Source organism: Vanacampus margaritifer, chromosome 19 (genome assembly GCF_051991255.1).
Source record: "Vanacampus margaritifer isolate UIUO_Vmar chromosome 19, RoL_Vmar_1.0, whole genome shotgun sequence".
Classification (NCBI taxonomy): Eukaryota; Metazoa; Chordata; class Actinopteri; order Syngnathiformes; family Syngnathidae; genus Vanacampus; species Vanacampus margaritifer.
In genome coordinates this window covers 11,530,484-11,553,810 of record NC_135450.1, presented here as the reverse complement: position 1 = coordinate 11,553,810, position 23,327 = coordinate 11,530,484, and the positions used below count along the sequence as shown (strand labels likewise).

At 40.1% G+C, this 23,327-nt stretch overlaps 3 protein-coding genes across 13 annotated transcripts in view; 2 read left to right on the top strand and 1 right to left on the bottom strand.

Moving 5' to 3' along the window:
- Positions 1 to 1,767: 1,767 nt before the first annotated feature.
- ostm1 (osteoclastogenesis associated transmembrane protein 1) lies at positions 1,768 to 5,396 on the top strand. Its single transcript, XM_077553676.1, has 6 exons — positions 1,768 to 2,253; positions 2,410 to 2,524; positions 2,787 to 2,884; positions 2,961 to 3,071; positions 4,280 to 4,445; positions 5,073 to 5,396. Exons 1-6 carry the CDS (start codon positions 1,900 to 1,902, stop codon positions 5,129 to 5,131), a joined length of 903 nt encoding a protein of 300 aa, XP_077409802.1. The 5' UTR covers positions 1,768 to 1,899; the 3' UTR covers positions 5,132 to 5,396.
- A 4,095-nt stretch (positions 5,397 to 9,491) lies between these two features.
- Positions 9,492 to 23,327, top strand: part of LOC144039634 (dynein regulatory complex protein 1-like) — a 281,634-nt gene continuing 267,798 nt past the window's right edge. For 3 of the 4 annotated variants that reach the window (XM_077553193.1, XM_077553192.1, XM_077553191.1), the window contains exons 1-13: positions 9,492 to 10,970; positions 11,119 to 11,167; positions 11,674 to 11,810; positions 11,886 to 12,270; positions 13,996 to 14,082; positions 14,164 to 14,286; positions 14,437 to 14,558; positions 15,275 to 15,409; positions 15,495 to 15,825; positions 15,962 to 16,048; positions 16,167 to 16,345; positions 16,423 to 16,575; positions 16,650 to 16,752. In XM_077553193.1, the coding sequence (XP_077409319.1) occupies positions 10,897 to 10,970; positions 11,119 to 11,167; positions 11,674 to 11,810; positions 11,886 to 12,270; positions 13,996 to 14,082; positions 14,164 to 14,286; positions 14,437 to 14,558; positions 15,275 to 15,409; positions 15,495 to 15,825; positions 15,962 to 16,048; positions 16,167 to 16,345; positions 16,423 to 16,575; positions 16,650 to 16,752 (1,965 nt within the window). In that variant the 5' untranslated portion in view covers positions 9,492 to 10,896. Of the gene's footprint in view, positions 10,971 to 11,118; positions 11,168 to 11,673; positions 11,811 to 11,885; positions 12,271 to 13,995; positions 14,083 to 14,163; positions 14,287 to 14,436; positions 14,559 to 15,274; positions 15,410 to 15,494; positions 15,826 to 15,961; positions 16,049 to 16,166; positions 16,346 to 16,422; positions 16,576 to 16,649; positions 17,071 to 23,327 lie in introns of those variants that run through there. The other variant, XM_077553190.1, reaches the window with a different exon arrangement.
- otofa (otoferlin a) overlaps positions 17,202 to 23,327 on the bottom strand; it is a 63,604-nt gene continuing 57,478 nt past the window's right edge. For 4 of the 8 annotated variants that reach the window (XM_077553180.1, XM_077553179.1, XM_077553183.1 and 1 more), the window contains exons 44-48: positions 20,839 to 21,080; positions 20,591 to 20,769; positions 20,029 to 20,129; positions 19,623 to 19,810; positions 19,248 to 19,397 (exon numbers count right to left, since the gene is read on the bottom strand). In XM_077553180.1, coding sequence (XP_077409306.1) covers positions 19,630 to 19,810; positions 20,029 to 20,129; positions 20,591 to 20,769; positions 20,839 to 21,080 — 703 coding nt within the window. In that variant the 3' untranslated portion in view covers positions 19,248 to 19,397; positions 19,623 to 19,629. Of the gene's footprint in view, positions 19,398 to 19,622; positions 19,811 to 20,028; positions 20,130 to 20,590; positions 20,770 to 20,838; positions 21,081 to 23,327 lie in introns of all 8 variants that reach the window. The other 4 variants (XM_077553184.1, XM_077553181.1, XM_077553185.1 and 1 more) reach the window with 1 other exon arrangement.

The window sequence follows — 23,327 nt, the reverse complement described above, 5'->3', positions numbered from 1 at the left end:
GTGATTCATATCATCAGCCAATCAGCAATCTCTGAAGAAGGCTGATAACGATCTCCACCTGTGTTGGCTGTGGGGGACATGGAAAACAGGCTGGATACCGGTCCCTGAGGATCAGGGTTGAGGACCACTGATGTAAATCACCTGTGTTGGCTGAGGAAAACAGGTTGGTCACGGCTACTCGAGTACTGCGGTGGTTATGAGTGACCCAACTTACAAGTAGAAACTTGATATAAGAGCAACATTAAGGTGGCAGTGACAGATAGAGATAAAAAAAAAAAAAGAGGCTTCAAGTTATTTATTGCCATCCTCCAAGGTACATAACAAAATCTTACAAAGAGCAGACTCAACAAAGTCGGCCATGTTTGTGCAGGATTGTGTGGCAGCAGCAGCCATGATTGTGGAGTTCGTAACGATGAGGTTATACACAGAAAAACGTAAAACAGTGCTTAACTTTTGTGCGGTTTCCTTCTAAATTCCCTTAAGAACGTGTTGATCGGCTTACACGGGCACGAGCACGAGCCGTCCATTCTCGGGGGTGATTTTCCACACAATAGCAAACATTACCCGAATACAGTTGACATTTGCCATAGAAGACCTCGGATTATAAATTCGGGTGATTTTGAGTATAATTTGCTGCACTTTTTCTCTGGTGGACTGCGTGTAAAATCAAGAGAAAGTTCACCAGCTTGAGCCTGGCTATGTATAGTTCCTGAAGAGCTCTTATCATCATCATCATGTATTTGATCAGTCTAATTGATGATTTTTGTACTCTTGGTTCCATTATCTAGCACATGCTAATGAATGCCAGCATCTGACAATAACGGTCATCTCTGGTAATGATATGCCGATTTTTTTTCTTTTTTTTTTTTTACTTGGTGCACTCCTGATTAGAGCGGCAGAGGAAGAGAGGCAAATAACGTTGTAATCAGGATGATCCCCATCACTGCCTTATCTGTCATAATGTCCAAGTTACTACTTTAATCCAAATGAGAGTGCTTATGATCCGACAAAGACGACGGTCGTGCTTCCAAAGTGGACTTTGCATGTTTTTCTGATGGAGAGGTAGGCCTCACTTTGGGCAAAGATAAAGGAATGATGCCACGTCTGAGCAATTAGTTGGCAGATAGAAGAGTTAATGAGCAGCTCTCGCCGTCGTGTGCAGCATTTCGGGAGGATAGACCCCTGTATTTACCACTCGAGTGGCACACGGCCATTAGAATAGGCGGACGGTGCCGCGTGCGTCCTCTTCCCCCTTATTTTCATTAGGCCCCCGATGACTGCAGAATTGATGCGGCCTGAGACTTATCAAAAGCTACTAATTTCACATTAGCGGCCATTGACTGCCACGGCTTGATTCGAGGGCTTCGTGACAATTATCACAATCAGCGTGGGAGGCCAAAGCGTTTACGCTGACTCTGATTATTTGATGCAATGGTGTATCAGTGAGGATGGATGGACAGAGGGATGGATGGATGGACAGATAGATAGATAGATAGATAGATTATATATATATATATATGATTGATTGATAATGAATACATACATGGGTAAATGCCTGATGAATAGAAGTGTGATATTGTATTTTGATAAAACATTTAATTTTACCTCGAAATTACACAAAAATCAGCAGATATGGACATTTAGCTGTTGGCAATCATATTCAGATTTATAAAATTTAATTTAAAAAAAAGTCTAGCTTTGCCATTGCTTTACAGTACGAAATAGTTTGAAAAGAAATGTAAAAAAATATATACTTTTATTGTTAACATCGGACACTGTAGTTCTTCTTGAAATCTCGCGAGATTTCCATCAGTCACATGATCCTGCTCATCTCAAACCCGGAAGTCATGGGTTGTCTGAGGCTGACGAACATACCCGAACGTATGTAAGCTGTGAAACATGCCTCTGTATCACCAAAACTGGGTTTTAACCGCGTGGGTGCTGTATATTTGCGCTATTGCGTCAAGTGAAGGAGCTAACTCCACAGTTTCCGCGTCGGCTGCGGTCGAGTCACCCGTTTTCAAGCCCGTGGCGGAGGAGGACTCTCCCGCCTCTCTCAGCCTGCTGTCCGCCTTCCCGGACGACTTGGAGGTGAGCGACTACTGCGGCGAGCTGCTGCGCCTCTTTGGCCAGCACTATGTGGCGTATGTCAACTGCCTGGTTCCGTCCGCGCGGCCGGTTAAAATTTGCCAGAACTGCTTCGGCGCCTACGGCAACCTGGTGACAACCTTCCTGAACATCTCCTCGGACCAGGTACCACAACAACGTTGACTTTGGAGCTGTGTGTGTGTGTGTCTCACGAGTCACGAAAGTCTTGTGATATTTTCTTCATTACAGCTGGTTTATTTTTGGAGGCAACGCTAAACCTCTGCTTGGTTTGTTGTTGTTTTTGGTGCTTAATGTATTCAGTTGGGTCCTGGCAATGAGAGCTGCAGGGACAGCCTTCTGCGCAGTGACCGTCTCATGGTGGTTTATCTGCTCTTTAACAACCTGAAGGACCTGTGGAGCAAATCCGCCTGTGACAGTAAGTGCACAAAAACACTTCATTGGGCATCTACCGTACATGCAGCAGGAGTCACTTCTCATATGGTGATGAATCATATGACTTTTAGAGACAAGGCATGTGACTTTGATCAGTTGTGCTCTGCAGTCTTCATTGTTTGCCAATCAGATAACTTTTGAACGTGTCTCTTGTGCGCATTTTCATTTCCTCTTTCGATGTCACCATTATTAATTTTTTTTTTGGAAAAAAATGTAATTGCCGGTGCATTTTTCCCATCATGTAGACTGTATCAACGATGGATTCCAGAGCCTCACTGATGACACACTGTACTTTATGTCCACTCTCAACCAAACTCTCACCTGCTTTGATAGATACCAACAGGTACTCGCTTTTCTTATTTTGCGGTCACAAATTCACACAAACTGAATGTCTGTCCCCTTTTGCCATGTCTCCACAGGGCAACCACACAGAGCTTTGTAGAAATTGTAAGAGTGCATATAAGGGCCTCAATGAGCTATACGGCGGCATGGAAAAGAACGACACGATGTGTATTGACATTGAAGATGGGGTACGTACTCTAGGGAATGTTGGAAAAAATGTACTATATACTGTTTTTTCTTTTGTGACAGGTGGTCTGGAATTAAAATACATAACATGCAGTACTTAGAGCCGCTATTTCTAATTCATTGTAGCTAACAATGACTCAAAACTATGGATTCTGTTAGTCATGATCAATTACAATTTCATTGGCCCTTTAAGTGTCAGTTTGGATTTGTTTGCTCTACTTGAGAAATACACTTAGGTCCTTAAAAATTGAATATCATCAGGCAGTTTCATATCAGATTGGTCAGAAACTAAAGGATGAAAGCCACTTAAGGTGCCGCATTTTCCTCAAATAGTGTCCTCAGGTGTCTGTTGTTCTGAGAGATATTTACTGTAATTATGACTTGCTAATGTGTTAGCCATCATAGGAACAGAGCTGCGTCATAAACCAAAGAGCCCCCTATACCTTATTTCCTCAAATAATGCCCTATAATTTAATTGTTGGTTTCGTCATCCACTTAATAGTTAATAATATGCAGTACATTACAGCATATCATATATTATATTTTTTTATCGACTATTATTGCTTATTTGTATAAAAATATTATTTTAAAATGCATTCATGCAATTTAATTACTCTCAGTAAATAAACACCCCCAGCCAGTATATGCAAACTACCTTGTTAGCACATTTAGCACTAATAATGTGTAATGTAATGTAGAGAATAGTGTCAATATTGTAATGGGAAATTAAGATAACCAGTGTGTATATTTTTTTTTAAAGCATCTGTGCTAACGTTTAGCACACACACATTCATTCACTTCACAAATGACTGTTTCTATGCCTTCCCGCTACTTTAAATGGGCATACCTGCATTATTATACTAAATGCGTTCCCGAGAAAGTTGCTGTCGTGACAGGCCAAACAATCAAACTGCACAAAGGTGTTTTTTTTAGCCTTGGGATTTGGATGCGATTAACATTTCCCAAAGTCTTAGCTCTTTTTCTGCTGTTTGTTGCACATTCGGGCGGCGTGGAAGCTGATGGCAGCATTACTGTCTTCACTTTTAATTCCGGTGTTGTGACTTTGAAGTGTCAGCGCATGTCGTTCGTATGCTCTTGCTGATTACAGATGTTGCATTTCCGAAATGAGTACGGCATAGATGGGCGGACTTATTAGCGATATTGTGTCATCGTCGCCGGTGCTTATGTTGGCACTCTTCCTCGTTTTCAGATGAACATGACCCGCAGGCTGTGGAGTAAAAACTTCAAATGTTCCTTCCCCCGGGAGGAGACGGTGCCTGTCATCGCCGTGTCCGGCTTCATGCTTTTTCTGCCCATCATCTTCTACTTGAGCAGCTTCCTTCACTCGGAACAAAAGAAACGCAAGCTCATACACCGTAAGTAACCCGCGTAATTCCCCCATTGTTGCGCGCACATATTTTGACTGGGGTTTTGAGGGCTCTTTGTTGGCTGCTAAAGGGGCTTTGGGGGTGGCGTACTTGGAGTTTAGGACAAAATCATAAATGCAGAGATTCCTTTAAAGATTTGGTTGTGTACTCGTCATTGAAGGGCAAATTCTAATTGTTATCGCAATGTACAGTTGCAGATCGGCGTTTACAAATGGCAAAGGCTGTCATTTTGAAAAAAACAAAAAAAAATAGAGTGGGCTAATGGGTTAGCCAGTTAACGATGTGTTACACTGTCATTTGCTGACACCCACGTCACTCACCGGGCTAGCCCCCACCTTTTTAAAGCTATACACTCTCAAAGTCACAGATACTACAGTGGAATGTGAGGATCCCAAGTGGACAAAAAAAATTACCTGCAACTCAAAATGCACATAGTTTTGTTTAATAAAGCCAAATCAGTTGTTATCTGGTTACTTGAATTAAGGCTGGAATAATCGATAAAATACTCTATTCAAGAAGTATTCCATAGCATCAGCCTTACTTTTATGATGAATAAAAATGAAACCACACTCAAAGCAATGGGTGATTCTCCTCTTTCCCCCCCCTTTATTGCAGCCAAGAGAGCAAAGTCGTACGCCTCCAGTCTGGTGAACATTCAGGACAAGCAGAGCTGATGGCGGACGCCACCGAGGCGTTCAAGTTTTTGCACATTTTGGAGGTTTGTGGTAAACAGCGGTTCTTCCACTCACAAGGCTGAATTCACCCATCAGTATTTAGAGGACCCACGTTAATTTAATGTCAAACACACTGGAGTTTTCAATGTACATATCTGACTTTGGTTCAGCGACATACCATCACGTTGTCTTTAATTTCCATTAGACTTTTTATTTAATCTGTAACCGGATATATTTTCATTAAATGAAGATGTTTTGACTTTAACGGTATCAATCGCCATTCGTTATTTTTTTGGATGGGCTTTAACATATCCTGCAACTCTCCAGTTTGACTAAGCCCGGTATAGATGTATTGCATATATTTCCGAGGTCCCCAACACAACATCTTGGACCGTTCCCCCCCCCCTTCTCTGTGAGTAAAACGTGAAACATCAAGATAGCATACAGGCACATGCAGGAGGTAAGCATCACTGAAGGGCTCAACTCTGCTCTACCGCATGCTGTTGTAATTGAAAATTGTTTCAAAAAAAAAAAAAAATTTCGGATCCATGCTTTCCAATAGTATTATTAATTACATAGTTGCACATGCTGCTGCACAAACATCCTTGTGGTTTTTGTGTGAATGCGTGTACTCAAATGTGAGTATGTGCACCAGTTATTGATGGAGAAATGGGTTTTATGTCTTTAATGCAAGCCCAGGAAAAAGCCACTTACAAAAAAAGGGAAGTACTCCATATCCATTAGCGGTGACGTCTGTTGTGTCTGTCACATGGAGAGGGTGCACATCACTGGCTGTGTTGGCTAAATACAAACACGTACACATAAGTCATGAGAGCACTCTGAATCCCGCTTCCAAAATCAGTCCTTTGTTGAACCTTCTTTCTTTTTCTTAGTTGCGCTTCTTGTTTCATTCATTTACTGGTATTTCTTTGCAGCGCTGTTTGTAAGTGCTGAATTGATGAACATTGAGCACGTTTATTTTATTATTTATTGGTTTATTGACCAGGGGAAAAGGACATTAATAAACGTGGCTGTAAGTAAGCCAGATTTAGCCAAAAGGCTATTTGCTGTCTGTCGTCCCTGGACAAATTTTAAAACGCCGTCCTTAAAAACACGGAATAAGCAGAACATAATGTTGAACGTTAAGAAAGTTTTGTAGTATTTGTAAACGTGCAGTAATAATTTTGTTCACGTGAGCTTCCAAACTGTGTTGGCCTTACTTACTAAAGGTTTGTGTCTGAGATCAATCGCAATGTTTGATCATGTGTCTTTAAATAGCGCGCATAGGGCCAGTCACAAGAAGGAGTCATGCCATATCGCCTATAACAAAACTCATTTCAACGCTGTATTTCCTTTTTCCTTTTGTCTGGGTCATTTGACTGCATTGTAAAAAATTATGCTGTTGCGCTGGATGGATCGTCACCTACCTTAGATTTCCACACACAGTACAAATTTTAAAATAATTTTAAAAAATCATTACACAGAATTCACTCAAATTTAGACCTTAAATGGCATCAAGAAGCATTAAATACAATGTCGAGAGGCATAAAAAATGTAAATACACTTTTTACTCATGCTTTATTTTACATACTTTGTGCAAAGGAGTCACTAGAACACAATTTAGCAATGATAAATATGACAAAAATAGAATTTTATTTGTGGGGACTGGTGACGAGTTGTAATTTACAATGAACAAAATGGCTGCTTCATGTTTCAAATACCAATTGCTTTGAATTTGAAAATAAAAATGTACTGTTCCTGTCACCAACAGCTTACATGAAACACTAATGCCACCCAGTGGCAGAAAATTAGCTCAACACAAATCTGACTCTTCAAAAAGCGACTTATATTACTGCGGCGTACTGAGCCACTTATAGTAGTTGAATACAACTTTTTGTTTGCAATACTATATTATACTGCCGCCTAGTGGCTAAGTCGTGCGCATCCGAAGGAGCTGTGATGACTTAATCGGGATGCACAATTAATTTGTGTCCCTTCTTGCAGCATCCAATGCCTGACTGCAGCTCTGGGGTTGTCCGAAGGGCCACACAGCGGCGGCCCTTGTTCCAATCTCTCGCATGGGGGCGGGCTTTTCCCTCCATCATTAGCGGCTAATCTAACAGCAGGATAAAGATACTCGGCCCGATAATCTCGACAGCCGCGCACGCGCCCGTTAAAACACTTTTCTTGGCTTCTTGGTCTTACGGAGCGCAGCCACCGAGGCCCATCAGCTCGCCGCTAAGAGCATTACGCGCACGCTGAGTCATATGAGCCCTTTCGCTGCCAGCATGCGGCGCGAAAACGCGGTGGTGCCGCCCGTGAGGCTCAACGGTGACGGCTTAAAATTCCCGCTAAATTCTGCTGTTTAACCCCTGAGGGCTGAAAGTCAAAGAATCACCTTATATATGATGAATATAGTTATGGTAGGATTTATATAACAAGTATATCAGATGATGAAAAAGTTTAGGAATGTGTGTGTATAATAAAAAATACATTTTTGAGATGTCATTGCAAGGAAGACCGCGTTAGTCAAGGCAGCTGATTGACTTTTGCTGGATTTATTGCCGTTTTGCAAAAAAAAAAAAAAAAAAATCCAGAGGTAATCGGCTTAATTCCTCACATAATAATTGACCACCTAATCCACTCACAGATTTGATTTATTAAAAATTCTGGACTAATGAGTATAATATTGCAAAGTGACACAACAACCACGAAAAAATGTGCTGAGGTTTGTGTTCCGGCTTTACTGCAAACAATGAAAATTGCTTAATTTGAAGCTTGGCTGAAGAGTCTCACTGAATACAGTTGGCCACTTCACCAGGCAACATAGAAATAGACATGAACCATTTGTGTGTTTTGACGGATGAGAACAACACACTTCACTATGATGGGCAGAAAATGTCATTTTTGTATTTGTCCTTGCGGCTTATGAAATGTGAGTTTGTGAAATGCTGTACATTGGACAAGGCCACATCCTCCTCCACTGCTTTAGAATGCTCTGCAGGAAGGATGAGCCTCTTCTCGAAAACCGACAGTTTGGGGAATACTTAAAGTTCACCCTATATGAAATAAAGTGGATATACAAAGTCTACACACCCCTTTTCAAATGCCAGGATTTTGTCATCGGAAATAATGTGACCAAATAATTTCCACACGATTCATTTTTCAAGAAGGGAAGTTAAAACTAACTGGAATGTGGTTGCACAAGTGTGCACACCCTCTTAAGACTGGGATGTGGCTGTGTTCCGAATTACCAAATCACATTCAAACTCCCGTTAAATGGGAGTTGGTGCTCACCTTGTATGCAATAAAGTAGATATAAAAAGTCTACACACCCGCTATTTAAATGTTTATTTTTTTGTGACAAAATAACACCCTACCTCAAGCATGTATTTTTTTTCTCAGAATGGGGGCCCTAGATAAGGTGGAAGGAATTATGAACAGTTCCAAATAGCACTAAACTGGTAGGCTTTTCCTAGAAAGCCAAAATATGTCAGGAGATTTTACAAGAGCTTTATTTGGGGTCAATCAGAGGCCCTTTGGGGGCATTTGAGCACTGACTCCCATTTAACGTGAAGTTGAATGTGATTTGTTCATTCAGAACACAGCCAGCCTTAAGAGGGTGTGCACACATGTGCAACCACATTTCAGCTAGTTTTAACATCCCTTCTTGAAAAATTTATGGTGGGAAAATTATTTGGTCACATTATTTTGGATGGCAAAATCCTGGCATTTAAACAGGGGTGTGTAGACTTTTTATATCCACTGTATCGTTCCTTTAGTGTTAAGGTCATTATGCAAGGCCCCCCTCCCCTTGCCTCCACCTAAGCCGTCAGTTAACTGGCTGCAGGTGACCTTTAGGCCACGCACCTCTCAACGCCTCGGCGATGAATCTGATTCTTTGTTGACTAAGAAGTAAACATATGCCCCCGGGTCTCGGATTTAGCGCACACACATGCGCGCACGACGCAGGCACCTCGCGCAGCGCATACGCGGGAGTGAATGGGGTGTATTATACACCTGCGAGCGGGGGTCAAAGTCTGTCAATCCCAAGATTATGGCATTATGATAGATTATAGAATCACTCTAATGGCAGTCATTCAGTTTGTAATCTCAGCAGCAGCCCCTTGCAAAAAAACAGCAAAAAAACAACAAAAAAAACAAAAAGAAATCCCCGAGCGTTCCAGCTCGTAAGAAAATCAGCCGTTCTGCTCCTTAGTCGTCCCTCGCTTGCACAAAGGTCTTATGACAAGTCAGCTGTTGGCGACATCGCAGATGCTGGATCATATGTCAGAAACCTTTGCTACCTGGGGGGGCACTTGAGCATAAAGCAGCGGCCGTTGGGGGGTGGGGACCCCTCCCGCTTTCAGGGCAGGAGCATCTGACCCCTTTGTGAGGTTGGGTGCCATCATCTTGACGAGACAGTGAGCATTTGGGCAAAGGGGGCTTCTGTTTTTGATCAGGTAGACTCTTGATATGGGGTTTGTTTCAAGGAGTTAGCGCCCTCTGCGGACAAATGTTGGCATTACAGATTTGCCTCAAAAGTAATGGTTGCGTTGAGTAGTTTAGCTCCATTTACAAACACGGAATTGTCTTGTAGTTTGGGTTATATTGTATATGTGTATGTACAGTATTATTAAATCTAGGGATTTATAAATGTGAGCCTTGTTATTATACCTCGATGACCCGATTTGATGCTGGAGATAGGAATAAACTAGCATGTAACTTTCAGCATGACTCAAATATTCAATATTGTGATTACAAATTTCACTCACGGTCAAATGAAAGGTTTTTTTTTCTAAATAATTTAGATGTTTTAGTATCAACAAATGGGAATATTTAGTTTTAAATTTTGTGAAAAGTATTTGAAAAAAAAAACATTCACAATTTTTATCATCACAGTAATTTAAAATTAAGTTTTGCTCATGGTCGAAGGTATGTTCTTCTAGTACAATTACAGGTTTCAGTGTCAACAAATGGAAATTCCAAATTCAGTGAACATTTTTTAAATAATTTTGGCTTAGGTACAGTATTATTATCATAATTTCGCCCAAGGTCAAAATGTATGATTTTCTGTACAATTTAATATTCCAGTAACAACAAATGGAAATACAATATTTGGTGTTAAATGCAGTCAAAATCACTATCAAATATTATTTACACTCATGGTTATTAAGAATAAAACCTCAAAATATTTTTTTTATAGATTTTTTTTTTTTTATGTTTCAACAAGTTTGGAAATAGTTATTTGCTGCTGTATTCACAGGGGAAATGTTCATAACCTCGGCTGTGCTTTTGCTTCAAAAGTGTTCTCACTATTGTCTTGTCATATTATCATACTTTTTAAAATTAAACATTTATGTTATTGTGTTCTTTAAAAACAACAACTGTATTGCTTATTTTGTATGCTTGTACCTGTAAATTGTCTATCGTATATTTTACGTTAGTAGTTTTAGTCCTTAATTTAATTTTTTTTTTTTAAGTATATTTTTATTCATGTATAATCTGCCGTAAAAACAAACAAAAAACGATCATGAAAAATGTGTCACAAAACCAAACAATATACTTACTATACTGTCTCATCCTATACGCCCTTCCTTAGTGTATTCAATACACTGTAATGTTTTTCCGAGTGTCCCTGAAGGCAGCACTCGGTAGCCATAGCAACAGGTCGCAAAACGCAACGCTGCGCTATTCCGCTGGAATCTGCGCGCCTTCTTACTTCGTCATACGGTGTAAAATTTCCAAATCATCACAGCATAATCATGGAAACAGGGAAGGCTGCTGAGAAGGCGTGTGAGAAGTTGGATTTCCCCGGAATGAAAGACGCAGAAAACGGGTAAATGGAGCCATATTATTTTTGCACTTAAATCAACATTCACTGTGTATTTAGAGTGGTTTAGAATTGATCTTGCAAAGCCACGTGTATGGATAATAATGAGTATAAATGTGGAATGAAATGGCCTTCTGTCACTGTGCACATGGAGAGCGTGCGCGCAGGAGAGGCTGCCTCAAGGAGAAGAGCAACATGCAAAGGTTTGTGCCCCACTCCCCCCCCCCCAAGTTTACAACTCAAAATAAATTTGCTTGTGTGTGTGTACGCAATTTAAAATCATGTTCTACGAAATCGGACATTTCATTATAGATACACTCAAACTCGTGACTGAAGACGATAACTAAAATATATTAAAAAAAATATTTTAAAAAACTGAGCCACAAACATTGGGAAAAAGACATTATTGTCAATAATATTAGAGTAGTATAATGCAATATTGTTTTTATTATTTTTATGCTTTTGTTTAATAGCTTTTAATGTGAATTTTCTGCAACTATGCCTATTATTGTTGATTATTTATATATATATAATTATGTTTATTATTTTGGTCATGTATGATGTCATTCACAGCGAATTAAAATGTGAATAATACAAAATACATATGCGTTTATGTTTAATATTTTTAGAATTAGAATTAATTCTGCCTTTGTGCCATTATTATAATCGTTAGTTGTAGTAGTGCAGTATTTATTTGCATATATTTCAGGACGCTCAGTCATGCAGCCCTGGGAGATTTTCCCAACTGGAGCGAGATTTGCTTGCATTAGTGAGCAACATCCAAGCTGCGGCCGACGCCAAAGATTCCATGCGAAGGGAAGAATTGGAGGAAGCTCGCAGGATGCGGTGAGTTTTTTCATCTTCCCAATAAACACTATCAATGCTATTACGTCCTTTCTCAGCGTGTCCTTCTCAACTCAGTTTGGAGCTGCTGGAGAAGCAAGTCAAGTCCAGCCAGGAGAAGTTTGAGGAGATCACGAGCAGGTGGTCGTTGGCCGAGCAGACGCTCGTCCCGTATGAACTCCAGGAAACGCTCAAGTGGCAGCAACTCTTGTGTTCGGAGCTCCTCGAGGACAAGAGGAAAGTCATCAAAGACCTCCAGCAGGTAACTAAAACGCACAAACTATTTCAATCGTCATCCATCCGTTTTGATGTAAAACCCGAGCAGGAGTTGAAGAGCGGCGACGATCGCTACGTGAAGGACTTGAGGAGGCAGGCCGAGGAGATCGATCAGATGATGCAACGCTCAGAAGAGCTCGTCTGTACTCTGACTCAGGCCTACAGGGAAGAGTTGGATCAGATTGAGGTACACTCACTCAAAGCGCATGCGACATCGACATTCCCGAGCATTCCAAGATATTATGAGCTGGCTTTATCTTCAATGTCGTAATTATCTCATAAAATGGAGGAGACAACTCGGGACCTTGCCCACATGTTGTAGGGAGTACATACTGTACAGCCATGTGAGACACATTATGAGTTGTTTTCGACCTATTGCATCAATCCCCCCCCCTTCTTTTTTAAAAAGTTGTAAATAGTAGTGATGGCAAAATGAAGCTTCATGAAGCATTTGCGATACTTTTTGACTCCTCTAGATGGTGCTCTTGGTTTAAAGATAAAGGCAAGTGCAATAAAAATTGATTACATTTGCATTGCATCTTTGAATCATGAGTGCCATCTTGAGGAGTCAAAAAGTATCGCAAGTGCTTCATGAAGCTTCATTTTCCCATCACTAGTATTTAGTACAAAGTTAAAAGAGGAGAGCCTTTAGGAGCACATCCAGACATCATAGGGAGTACATAAAGACACAGCTGGGAGTGCATACAGACATGTGAGCTGCATTAGCAGTTATTTTTGACAGATTGTTTCAACTCCCCCACCCTTATTTAAAAAAAACAAAAGAGGAGAGAGACACTTTAGGAGCATATACAGACACCATAGGGAATGTATACAGACAGTTCTCAGTCATTAACTCATTCATTGCCATTAACGGTTATAGACGTCAAAAATTCATTTGAACTATTTCAATTAGTTTAACATTTTTTTTCCCACTCTTGTTAATTAGAGTATGAAAACCTAGATTTTTTTTATTGTACATTTGGAACAGATATAACATTTATGATTAATGGTGAGTTAACAACTGAAGTCATGCGATTAATTGCGATTACAAATTTCAATCGCCTGATGCCCCTAATTTTTTTTATAATTTTTTCTTTTAAATAAGTCAGGCGATTACATTTTTTTAATTTTAATTAATCGCTTGACTTCAATAATTAACTCACGATTAATCACAAATGTTATATCTCTTCTAAATGTACAATAAACAATGTTTTTCTAGGTTTTCATACTCTTGTTAACAAAAGTGGGAAAAATGCTAAACTAATAGACATAGTTCAAATGAATTTTTGACGTCTATAGCCGTCAATGGCAGTGAATGAGTTAAGAAGTGTCTTCAGTCTCAGTTTTGCACGGAGCTTCCACTGATTGTTGCAAGTAATCATTAAATATTGATTGGATTATTTTAGCAGCACCTTTTATGAGGAAATATTTGCGACGGGCAAACGTTATTAGCTAATGAAAACTAATGAAATAACCCAAACTAAAATTGAAAAAAGAAAATGCCTTTACAAAAATGAAAACTAAATGAAACAATTTACATTTATAAAACTAGAATTCATTCTAATTATGTTGCTGAAAATGACATCAGCTTTTCAACAACAACAACAACAAAACCCAAAATAAACAAACCTAAAACTAAACTACAATAAATTATTTTCAAAAAAAATAAATGAACAAACCTGCTCTAAAAAACAATTAAAAGTAAATTAATTTAAAAAACAAAATTTAAAAACGAAATAAAAACCAACTTATAATGAAAAATCCGAAACTATCATAAGCCTGGTTGGCATTCTGCACGCAACAAAAATGGCAAATGTAACATTAAGCTCACCATCAGCGCTGAAAGCATCGCTGTTCAGAGTTCATTATCGCAGGCTGCTAACGTGTCACTAATGGTCCCCCCCTTTTCTAGAGCGTGTACCAGCAGGAGCATGACGTCTTGCTCACAAAAGACCAAACAGAATGGGAGCAGTGCGTCAAGGAGCTGCGGGACCAGCAGGTCAGGAGACAAAAAGTTTTTTCCATTTACATTTGGAATGCATCAGCCGCGACATGTAAATGGCCGACGGTGTGCTTGCAGCAAGAGAGGCTGGCAGAGAGAAAGACCACGGTGGAGGAGTACGAAGCCAAAATTTACAACTTGATGATGGATCCGGAATATAAATATGATGAAATGAGGGCCGAGCACTTTGCTAAGTTTCAGGTATGAACAGGAATTTTGTAAGTAAAGATTGTGTTTCTAAATAATTGCTTAAGGGAAAAATGCAATTAGAATTACATTATTTTCCAAACTCAACAGCTATGTTACTTTAGTTTAGCCCCAAGAATTACTTAAGAGAAGTTCTTTTTGTAGGATCTGGAGAGGGAACATCAGCAGATGATGGCCGACAGCGTGCTTAGCAATATAAACTACATCAAAGACAAGGACGACCGAGAGATATACAACTTAGCCCACATGAAAAGCAGAATCCTCAGGTAAGTTAAAAAAAACAACTGTTACTATACCAAATTTTTGTCTTGAGATAAGCTAAACTAAACTAGATAGGCGCTTCGTTGCATTGGAAGGACATTACCAGTAGATGGCGCTATAATGCCATTGAGTTGGTTTGCTAACTGCAAATAGACCACACAGGAGGACAAAATATTAGGTACAGTTGTGTTTTGTGCTCGCATTTACTCTTTTTTATTTTTTATTTTGTGGAAAGTAAATGCTATTACAGGACAATTATAGTCCAACACACAAATACTACAGTTGTTCTGTCCTCACTAGATGTATGACTGTTCTGTTCAGCTAGCTAGACAGACAGTTAACAGATGAGATGTTTTGTTATGGCCTTTAGGGGTCCATGTATTGTTTTCTCTTTTCTATCAAATTGGAATGAACAAAAATAGAAATGCAGTACAACATTAGTAGCCTACAATGTTGAAAATGTTTGACTAACATTGTTTTTATAGCTACATTAGCATAAACCTGTCGACCTGACGTCATCAACTTAAGGCAGTCTCAAGTATACTGCAGTAACACTTGTCACCACGAGAGGGTGCTAAAGGTCAACATAAATCAATACAAACTATACTATTACAACGGTCATTACATTTTTCATTACACCAGTTATTTCATTGTGTTCTCTTTTATTATTTTATTACTAATAAAACAAACCCCAAAAGTTACTGTATGTTTTGTGTTCCAGTCTGCAGACGGAGCTGAAAAACCTGCAGCGCACGTACACGAGCAGCAAGAAACAGTCAGAGAAGCAGAGCAGCCGTTTGTCCAACGGCTACAAACGCAGTATTGAGCAATACCAATGTATACAGCAGAGAATCAAGTAAGATATGAAACATTAGGGCTGAACGATTTTGAAAAATAATTGAATTGCAAATTATTAGGATTTTCCATGATACCTCAAACAGGCACTTTGCTGTCTCGGACGCCAAACAATTTGAGGAAATGTGGAAGATGCTTGACAAGGAAGTGAGGCAACAAGCCGAGAAGGCTTTGCTCATCGACTCCATGATTTACAAGCAGCTCCTCGGTCTGGCCTGGGTGAGACCTCAAGCGGCTTCCTCCATGGATCTATCTGGTCCAGACCACCTTTGGAAACCAGCCAGTGTGGAACAGATTGGATTGTTTCCTGAGAGCTCTGCTGGGATGGATGCAGCGGCTGCAGCATCAGAGGAGAAGAAGAAGAAGGTGCCCTTGGAGACCATGAAGGAACTCATGGAGTTGCTGTGTGACGAGTTGGTGAGCTTCAGGCACTTCCGTCCAATTGCATAACTCAATATTTTATTTTTTAAATAAATTTGACTAAAAGCTTATTTGAGAGTTTAGGGACCAGGCTTTCCGCGAATCTAATGACACTCTCGACATCTTTTCACAGGGCTTCCTGACGGAGGACAGACTCCAGCTGCTGGCGACCTTGGATGAGAAAGAACAGAAAGTTGTGAAGCTGGAGACTCTCCTCTATGTGCGTTCATGTCAACTTTGTTTTACATTTACTGCACAACCATCACGGAGTGTGCCATTTTCCTCAGCTTCCGTAGCCGCCAAAAGGTTTCTGCCGTGCGTTTTGTTGCTTTCCCCAGATTTTTGGCTTGGAGGAGGACGATTTACCCAGGTTGGCTGACTTTATGCTCAAGTACCAGCAGAGGGCGCCAGATGAATCCAGTGGCACGTCACAAGGTGGCGCCACCAGCTCGGCATTAAATCCAAACTACATCCTGCCTGCTTTTAAGGACTTCCTGAAGCATCACAGTCGATTCAGGTTGACTAAGAATATATATATATTTGTGATCATAGTTGTCGAATTTGTAGCCGGAGCTAACATCAGGTTGTCTCAAGGCGGAGTCATGCCTCGGGGCAACCTCGCTACTGGAGCGCAGACATGTGGGATTCCTCGGCGGACGAAGCCTACTGGGAAAGTTTGGCCAACATCATCACCAAGGATAAATTCAAAGTGTGGGAGGCGGCTGAGATCGTACTGAAAAAGCACATGTAAGTAACATACAAACAAAAAGCATGCGCAAAACACACATCAAAACAAGCCATCTTTGTTCTCTGTCCTGCAGGACGGTTCTTACCAAGATCTCCGATCGGATCCCTGAAATTGAGAGTCTGGAAGAGCAGAATGCAGAACTTCGCTTGCTCCTGCAACAATCTGTCAGCTCATGAGTATGTACATTTGCCGTTTATTACAAGCTGCCTTTTTATGCTAAAATGAACATAGATTACATAGAAATAGCTACACTAAATACTAGCCACAAAATCTTGTCACTGTTTTGGCAACAAACGAATACATATGGACTATTTATTATGTATAAATTGTTGTACCCCAAAAAAATTATAGCAAATACACATGTAACACGTTGGAAGTATAATTTGCTTATAATTCGAGGCTTAACAATCAACCTGATAACTTAAGTGGTTGTAACAATTATAGTTGACAGTAATTGTAAATGTAAAAAAACTCAATAAAGATCAGTGACTTTAGCCATTAGCTTTGATTGATTAATTAATTGCATTCCAGATGACAAGCAACCTCAGTATCCTGCAGTGTTTATAAAAAGTCTACACATCCTCAAAGCATGATGCATAGTACACAAATAACAGGAAACGTTACGTTCAAGTTGTTTTGTTTATTCCAAATAGCAAAAAAAAATCAAAAGCAGACCAAAAATTTATATTGCACACGTTTCTATAAATGCACAAATCCGGGGTAAAAACAGGCAAGTTTAGTGCAAACAGAATGTCAACAGCAAGAATCACAAATACAAATACAGGCAAAGTGTTGTTGGGGGGGGGGGGGGGGGGGGGTCGGGGGGTGTCGGGGGTCTGCCACCAGATTTTGGTCGGCCAACTTTTCTTTTTTTTTATCTTATCTCTCCAGTCATGTGAACTTTCTACTGAGATATCTCATCATTGCCGCTAATGTTGAACACGGAATGTTTATGTGGAGCTCAACACGTCGTCACGCTAACATGCGACCTGTTTGCTTGTCACGGCGATGCATGCACTCTGACCTGGAAGCAAACACTTGCATACACAGTAAAAAAAAACAACAACTTCATTCTATACATTTTTTTCAATTTGCCTGACTCCAACGACTTGCATTATCAGAGCTTATCATATTAAATAAGATCTCGTTTGATTTCTTTAGCAAAATAGACATTTCATTTATTTGATTATTTTAAGACTTGTGCAAAGACCGCGACAGCTACACATCGGTACAAAATAGTGGAGCGGAAAGTCAACATCTCCATGCAATCATCCGACTGCCTGTACAACCAAAGAAATGCTTGACCATCAAAAATGAAACCGTTAAAAACCATTGTCAAGACATTTCAAAATTATTATTTTTTTGATTCTTTTGCTCTGCGCTATACAAAAAACAAAGCCAGCATATTTAGCGTTATGTTTCGGTCTCTTGAATGTAACAACTGGACCTCGAACTACCAGCTTATGAAACATATTGACGCTTGGCTGGCCTATAATAAGGAATGTAGTGTCTCCTTCGTTGCCATGACGATCCTACTTTTGTGCTCTGTATTATTGGTGGACCAGCCAGGACACCTCATATTGAATCAACGATGTAAGGAAAACACTATAGAGAGGGCCCTGAGCACAACAACCCCCCCCCCCCCCCCAAAACAAAACAACGACAAACAATTTATCCTTATTTACTTTAAGTTAGGGCAGTGTTAGACTCAATTAACTGAAAGGTCACACGGTCGGTGCACAGCAGTACCTTGACTTACAAGTGCCCATCTCAGTTCCATCGTAGTTATTTTCGAAGCATAAATCCTAACAAGAAAACGATAATGTCCAAAGTATGAAATCATAGAAAAATATGAGCTGTGGTGGTGAAAAAAAATCAATCTAAAAACTTTTTGGAAAGGGTTTGAAATATATATTTTTTTCTCTGTAGAGCAGTTTTGCAAATCAATTACTTCATTCGTAGAGCAGCTTTCTAATGTTGTGGAATGCATTTTTATTTTTATTTTTTTGCAGTTTAAGCTCAGGGACTTGAATTAACTCTCAAAATATCCCTGACAGGAGAAATACGGCTGTTTTTCAAATCACCGTAACTCCTGAACCTTTTGCGCTAGCAACGTAATTCCAACGGCAGAAACAGAGGTTTACGTCGATACTACATACATTACGGTAGCTGGCAGATTGTCCCATGTGGACTAAGTGGAAATGATGCGTCAAAAAACAAAAAACAGGCAGACTGCTAGAACAGTCGTATCTAAAGGGTTAATAAATAAGAAAAGCATGACAAGTACTGACGAGGTACGACTCCGCAAATCTTGCTCGCTAGCTAGTTAGCTGGTGCATCTTATGTAGCACTGAGCTTCCAGAAGCTTTTTGGGACCATCTCAGCAGTTGATTCTCAGTTTTGAGATTTAATGTGTTTTGATGAGGCGCAAAAATGCTAATTTTGCCTCGTAAATTGTAATGCGAAACTGTTTATTTCAAGCCTTTGGTTACAAGCATGGTCACGGTAATGAATTCAACTCATAAGTCAAGGTACCACTATATAAAAACGGATCCAATTTGCGCCCTTCCTGTGGCTGAGGCTGACGGATAGAGCGTTATAATAAAACCTGAGCCGGCCCCGCAACCGCCCGCTTCCCGTTCAGGCTCCGAGCAGCTTCTTGACGAGGTAGCCCGGCATACTGTACAGGAACAGGCCCATCATGATGACCAGGAGCAGGGCCAGCACGATCTTGATGATGAGCCACTTGTAGCGGTTGCACACCAGGTAGCGGATGGCTTTCAGCGGGCTCAGGAACCACAGGAAGGTCGTGTCTGGACGACTTTGACGGGAAGACACGAGAAGGCGCGCTAATTAACGGGGGCGGAAAAACTTAATTTTTCAGCGGTGCTGTGCTTTTCATGCAGTTTCAGACACTTAAAATATGAAAGAACTGAAGCACTAGAGCAACAAAAGATATTTTGCAAGGACAGAAGGAGGACTTAGCGAAGCACAGAACACAGATGAGGGAAGAGGCGGCGGTGAGGGTTTGTAGGACGAAGACTACCGGCTAATCAGACCCCCAGCATCTTCTTGACCAGGTAGCCAGGGATGGAGTAGAGGAAGAGCCCCAGCATGAGGAGCAGCAGGATCAGGCCCAGCACCTTGAGGATCAGCCAGCGGTAGTTGTGCCACAAGAAGTAGCGAATGGATTTGAGAGGACCCAGGAACCACATGAAGCTCGTATCCGGGCGACTTTTGGGGGAGAGCGAGTACGAAGGCGGAAGAAGGGGACAGAGGAGGGGGGATGAAGAAAGAAAGAGGAGAAAGCATCAGTGAGGAAAGCAGTGGAAGGCATACTTGCGTCTATTTCACTGCTTTCCGCACTGAGAGAGGAAACCCTGAGCAGCAAACGTTAGCGTTCATCAGCCATGCAAGACCCAATTGAGTTCCTCAATTGGTCCTTATCTTACTTTGGTTTCTCCAGTGGATCGGGTTCATTTCGTCCAAGTCCCACTGGGCTTTTCTCTGCCTCTTCTGCAGTCACCAGATGGAGTTCAGCCTCCACTTTGCCCTGTAGAGGCAACATAGTTAGCATTGTAGCTAGCAGTCACGACAGCCGCACAATCTGTACCAAACGGGCTGGACAAATGCAAAAACCACTTGATCCCAGAAAGATTTTGTTCCCGGTCCAAGTCCTAGGCGCCCCTGTCTCTTCCCTGCAAGATCATTTAGATCTCACCATGTCTGCCCTGAGATCTTTCCCAATGTCTGCACGGTTTCCGATCCAGCTTTCTATCAGTCCCCTTTGACCAAGGTGCTCACAAGTCTGGTTTTGGTCCTGGACGATCTGCCCACTGCTGCTCAAGGGAGTGAGCAACATTTCTCATCATTTCCTTACATCACATTTGATTTGGAAAGCAAGATAGCGATTAGTTGGGCTATAGCCTTTTTTTTTTTGTAGCCGATTCAAAATCCTCTTAAAAGTGGTATCACAGTATTTGTGGTAAAAATCGATTTCAGCATCGGTCTTACCGTCAGCTCCATCTCGTCGTTCTCATCGCGGGCTACAAATGGCCACCAACCCTTGACCCTTTTCTGCTTGAAGATGGAAATGGAGGGAAGCTCCTGCTCGTTTCGGATCAAGTCGATGGAGCACTGCTTGGATGTCTTGGCCCCGCGAGGGAAGCGATTTAGGTCCAGCTCGATGGCACCTGGAAGCAGTTTAAAAGACTCCTGGATATGTATTCAAATATACATTCAAGTCAAATTCAAGGACCTACCCAGGAAATCATCGGCAGAGAAGTGGTCGGCGTCCCACACCTGCAGCGTGAGGCGAGCCGGGATCTTGTACTCTGTCTCGTCCCAGGAGAACATGGATTCTTTCTTGGAGATGACGATTTTCTCCTCCGCCATGAGGTAATCGAAGGGGAAGACAAAGCGCCAGTTGAAGTTTCCCTCCCCGGTTAGCGAGTGGTAGTGCACGTCCGTGTCCTGCCGGTCTTCCTGCTGCCCTTTGAGCCACCTGTGTCGGCAAAGGCGGAGGAAACCGCTGATCAGCCCCGGTTGGCTGTGATTTAGGGCATGCATGCACCTCAAAGGGTTAAACCAAATAGTAAAGTGGATTAGATAGTTGAAGTTGCTTTAATCCAGGAGGTTAGGAAATCACATTTGACTTGAGTTTGATGAATTTAAGATGACCCTTGAATCAAAATAATAACTAATAACTGTATTTGTTCCTCTAGCTACTGCGTTTACATCCAGCTAAAGTAGCTAACGACAACATGGTCAGAAGCTAAATAAGCTAACCGTATCGTCAGTGACTGATATGAGTGACATTAGCACTGCTTCATATTTTAATGTAATGGGTTTTTATCCTGGCTGGTCCGTCAATATTCTCAAATACAAATCACTAACAATTGTGTTTGCTTCCAGCTAAGGTACGGTTAGCTAACATGTTCAGAATGCTATAGAAGCTAACCATACCAGTGACTGATGCGAGTAACGTTAGCACTCTTTTCAATTGTAGTGAAATGAGCGTTCTCCTGACTTTTCCACCAATATTCTAGAGTAAAAAAAGACCACTAAAGTAGTTGACCAAGATTACCTTGGACATTATTCGTCCTATGACAAGCAGCGTTGCATGAATCGGATTTTGAAGCTGATATCTTAGTGCATATTTAACTAAACATTTTGTTACTTTTAAGCAAACCAAGCCAACAACAAGCTGGCAATTTGATAAAAAAATAAATAAAATAAACTACTTTTGACGAGTAGGACTATCATTGTCAATTATATATTTTGTTCAATGGGGCTAAGATGGGGGAGAATTTGATTATGCGCCCCCGTAAATGTCAAACTTGGAAACAGCTTTACTGACGCACAACCACCAGTAGATGACATAACACCACAGTTTTAAGGAAGCATTATTTTAGCATTGATGCTAATGCTAATGCTAATTGAATGAGTGGTGTCCTGCCTCTTTCACCAATTCTCAGACTTGTATTGGATGATAATCCTAACGGAAATTCAAAAATAATGACCATGCATCGTCCGAAATGCCATTGGAATTAAAAAGCTGTCTATTATTGAAGAAACAAAATGTTTGTAGTAGTAGAATAGACCAACAACTGACACGTTGATCTTTTAAGACTTTTTGTTAAAGTACACAAAAAAAAAAAAAAAACCCTGCAATTAACACCTTTAAACAGTAAGAACACATTTAAACCGTTCCCCAAGCAAGCATTTTGAGATGTCAACACAACAATATGTTTATTGAAGATAATTAGCATTTAGGAAAAACATCACTGGTTGCAAAATGATGTCTTTCCTGCCATCAAAAGTCAAACAAGGAGGCTGCACATACCAAAGTTGTTCTAAACAGTGGAGCTGCTCTCGTTATTATAAGCATGCATGTTCTGTGCTTGCATATGTGCATGCAACAGGCAGGAATGCCGGAGGCCATTTTCTAGTAGATGCTGCAGTGAAAGGACCAAACCACAAGGCCTTCCTATGTATCAGTCATGTGGAGTATATAAATATGCTTGGAGCATAAAATGGAGGTTAATTGTTGTTTATCTAATTGTTGACTTAGGGCTTTTGATATTAACTAAATTGTCTGAGAAGTGTTGCACAAATCTGCCTCTTCCTTCACTCCGTGCAGCATTACGTCGCCTCAAGATTGAAAGTTAGTATTTCTTTTTAGACAATAATAAGTTAAAAAAAGAAAAGAAAAAAAAGTTAAATAGTATTTCTTTTTAGACAATAATGAGTTAAAAAAAAAAGTTAAATAGTATTTCTTTTTAGACAATAATGAGTTTAAAAAAAAAAGTTAAATAGTATTTCTTTTTAGACAATAATAAGTTAAAAAAAGAAAAGAAAAAAAAGTTAAATAGTATTTCTTTTTAGACAATAATGAGTTAAAAAAAAAAGTTAAATAGTATTTCTTTTTAGACAATAATGAGTTTAAAAAAAAAGTTAAATAGTATTTCTTTTTAGACAATAATGAGTTAAAAAAAAAGTTAAATAGTATTTCTTTTTAGACAATAAGTTAAAAAAAAAAAGAAAAAAAGTTAAATAGTATTTCTTTTTAGACAATAATGAGTTAAAAAAAAAGTTAAATAGTATTTCTTTTTAGACAATAATGAGTTAAAAAAAAAGTTAAATAGTATTTCTTTTTAGACAATAATGAGTTAAAAAAAAAAAAGTTAAATTGCTAAGTATTTTGAGTTTTGTTTGTAATGTTTCAGTGCAGAAGAAACTAGCGATATGT

Excerpts from the sequence above, each read along its gene's own strand:
- ostm1 (XM_077553676.1), top strand. The coding sequence starts at position 1,900 with ATGCCTCTGTATCACCAAAACTGGGTTTTAACCGCGTGGGTGCTGTAT. Across the intron at positions 2,525-2,786 it reads GAGCAAATCCGCCTGTGACA|ACTGTATCAACGATGGATTC; the intron begins GTAAGTGCACAA and ends CCCATCATGTAG. Across the intron at positions 4,446-5,072 it reads GAAACGCAAGCTCATACACC|CCAAGAGAGCAAAGTCGTAC; the intron begins GTAAGTAACCCG and ends CCTTTATTGCAG.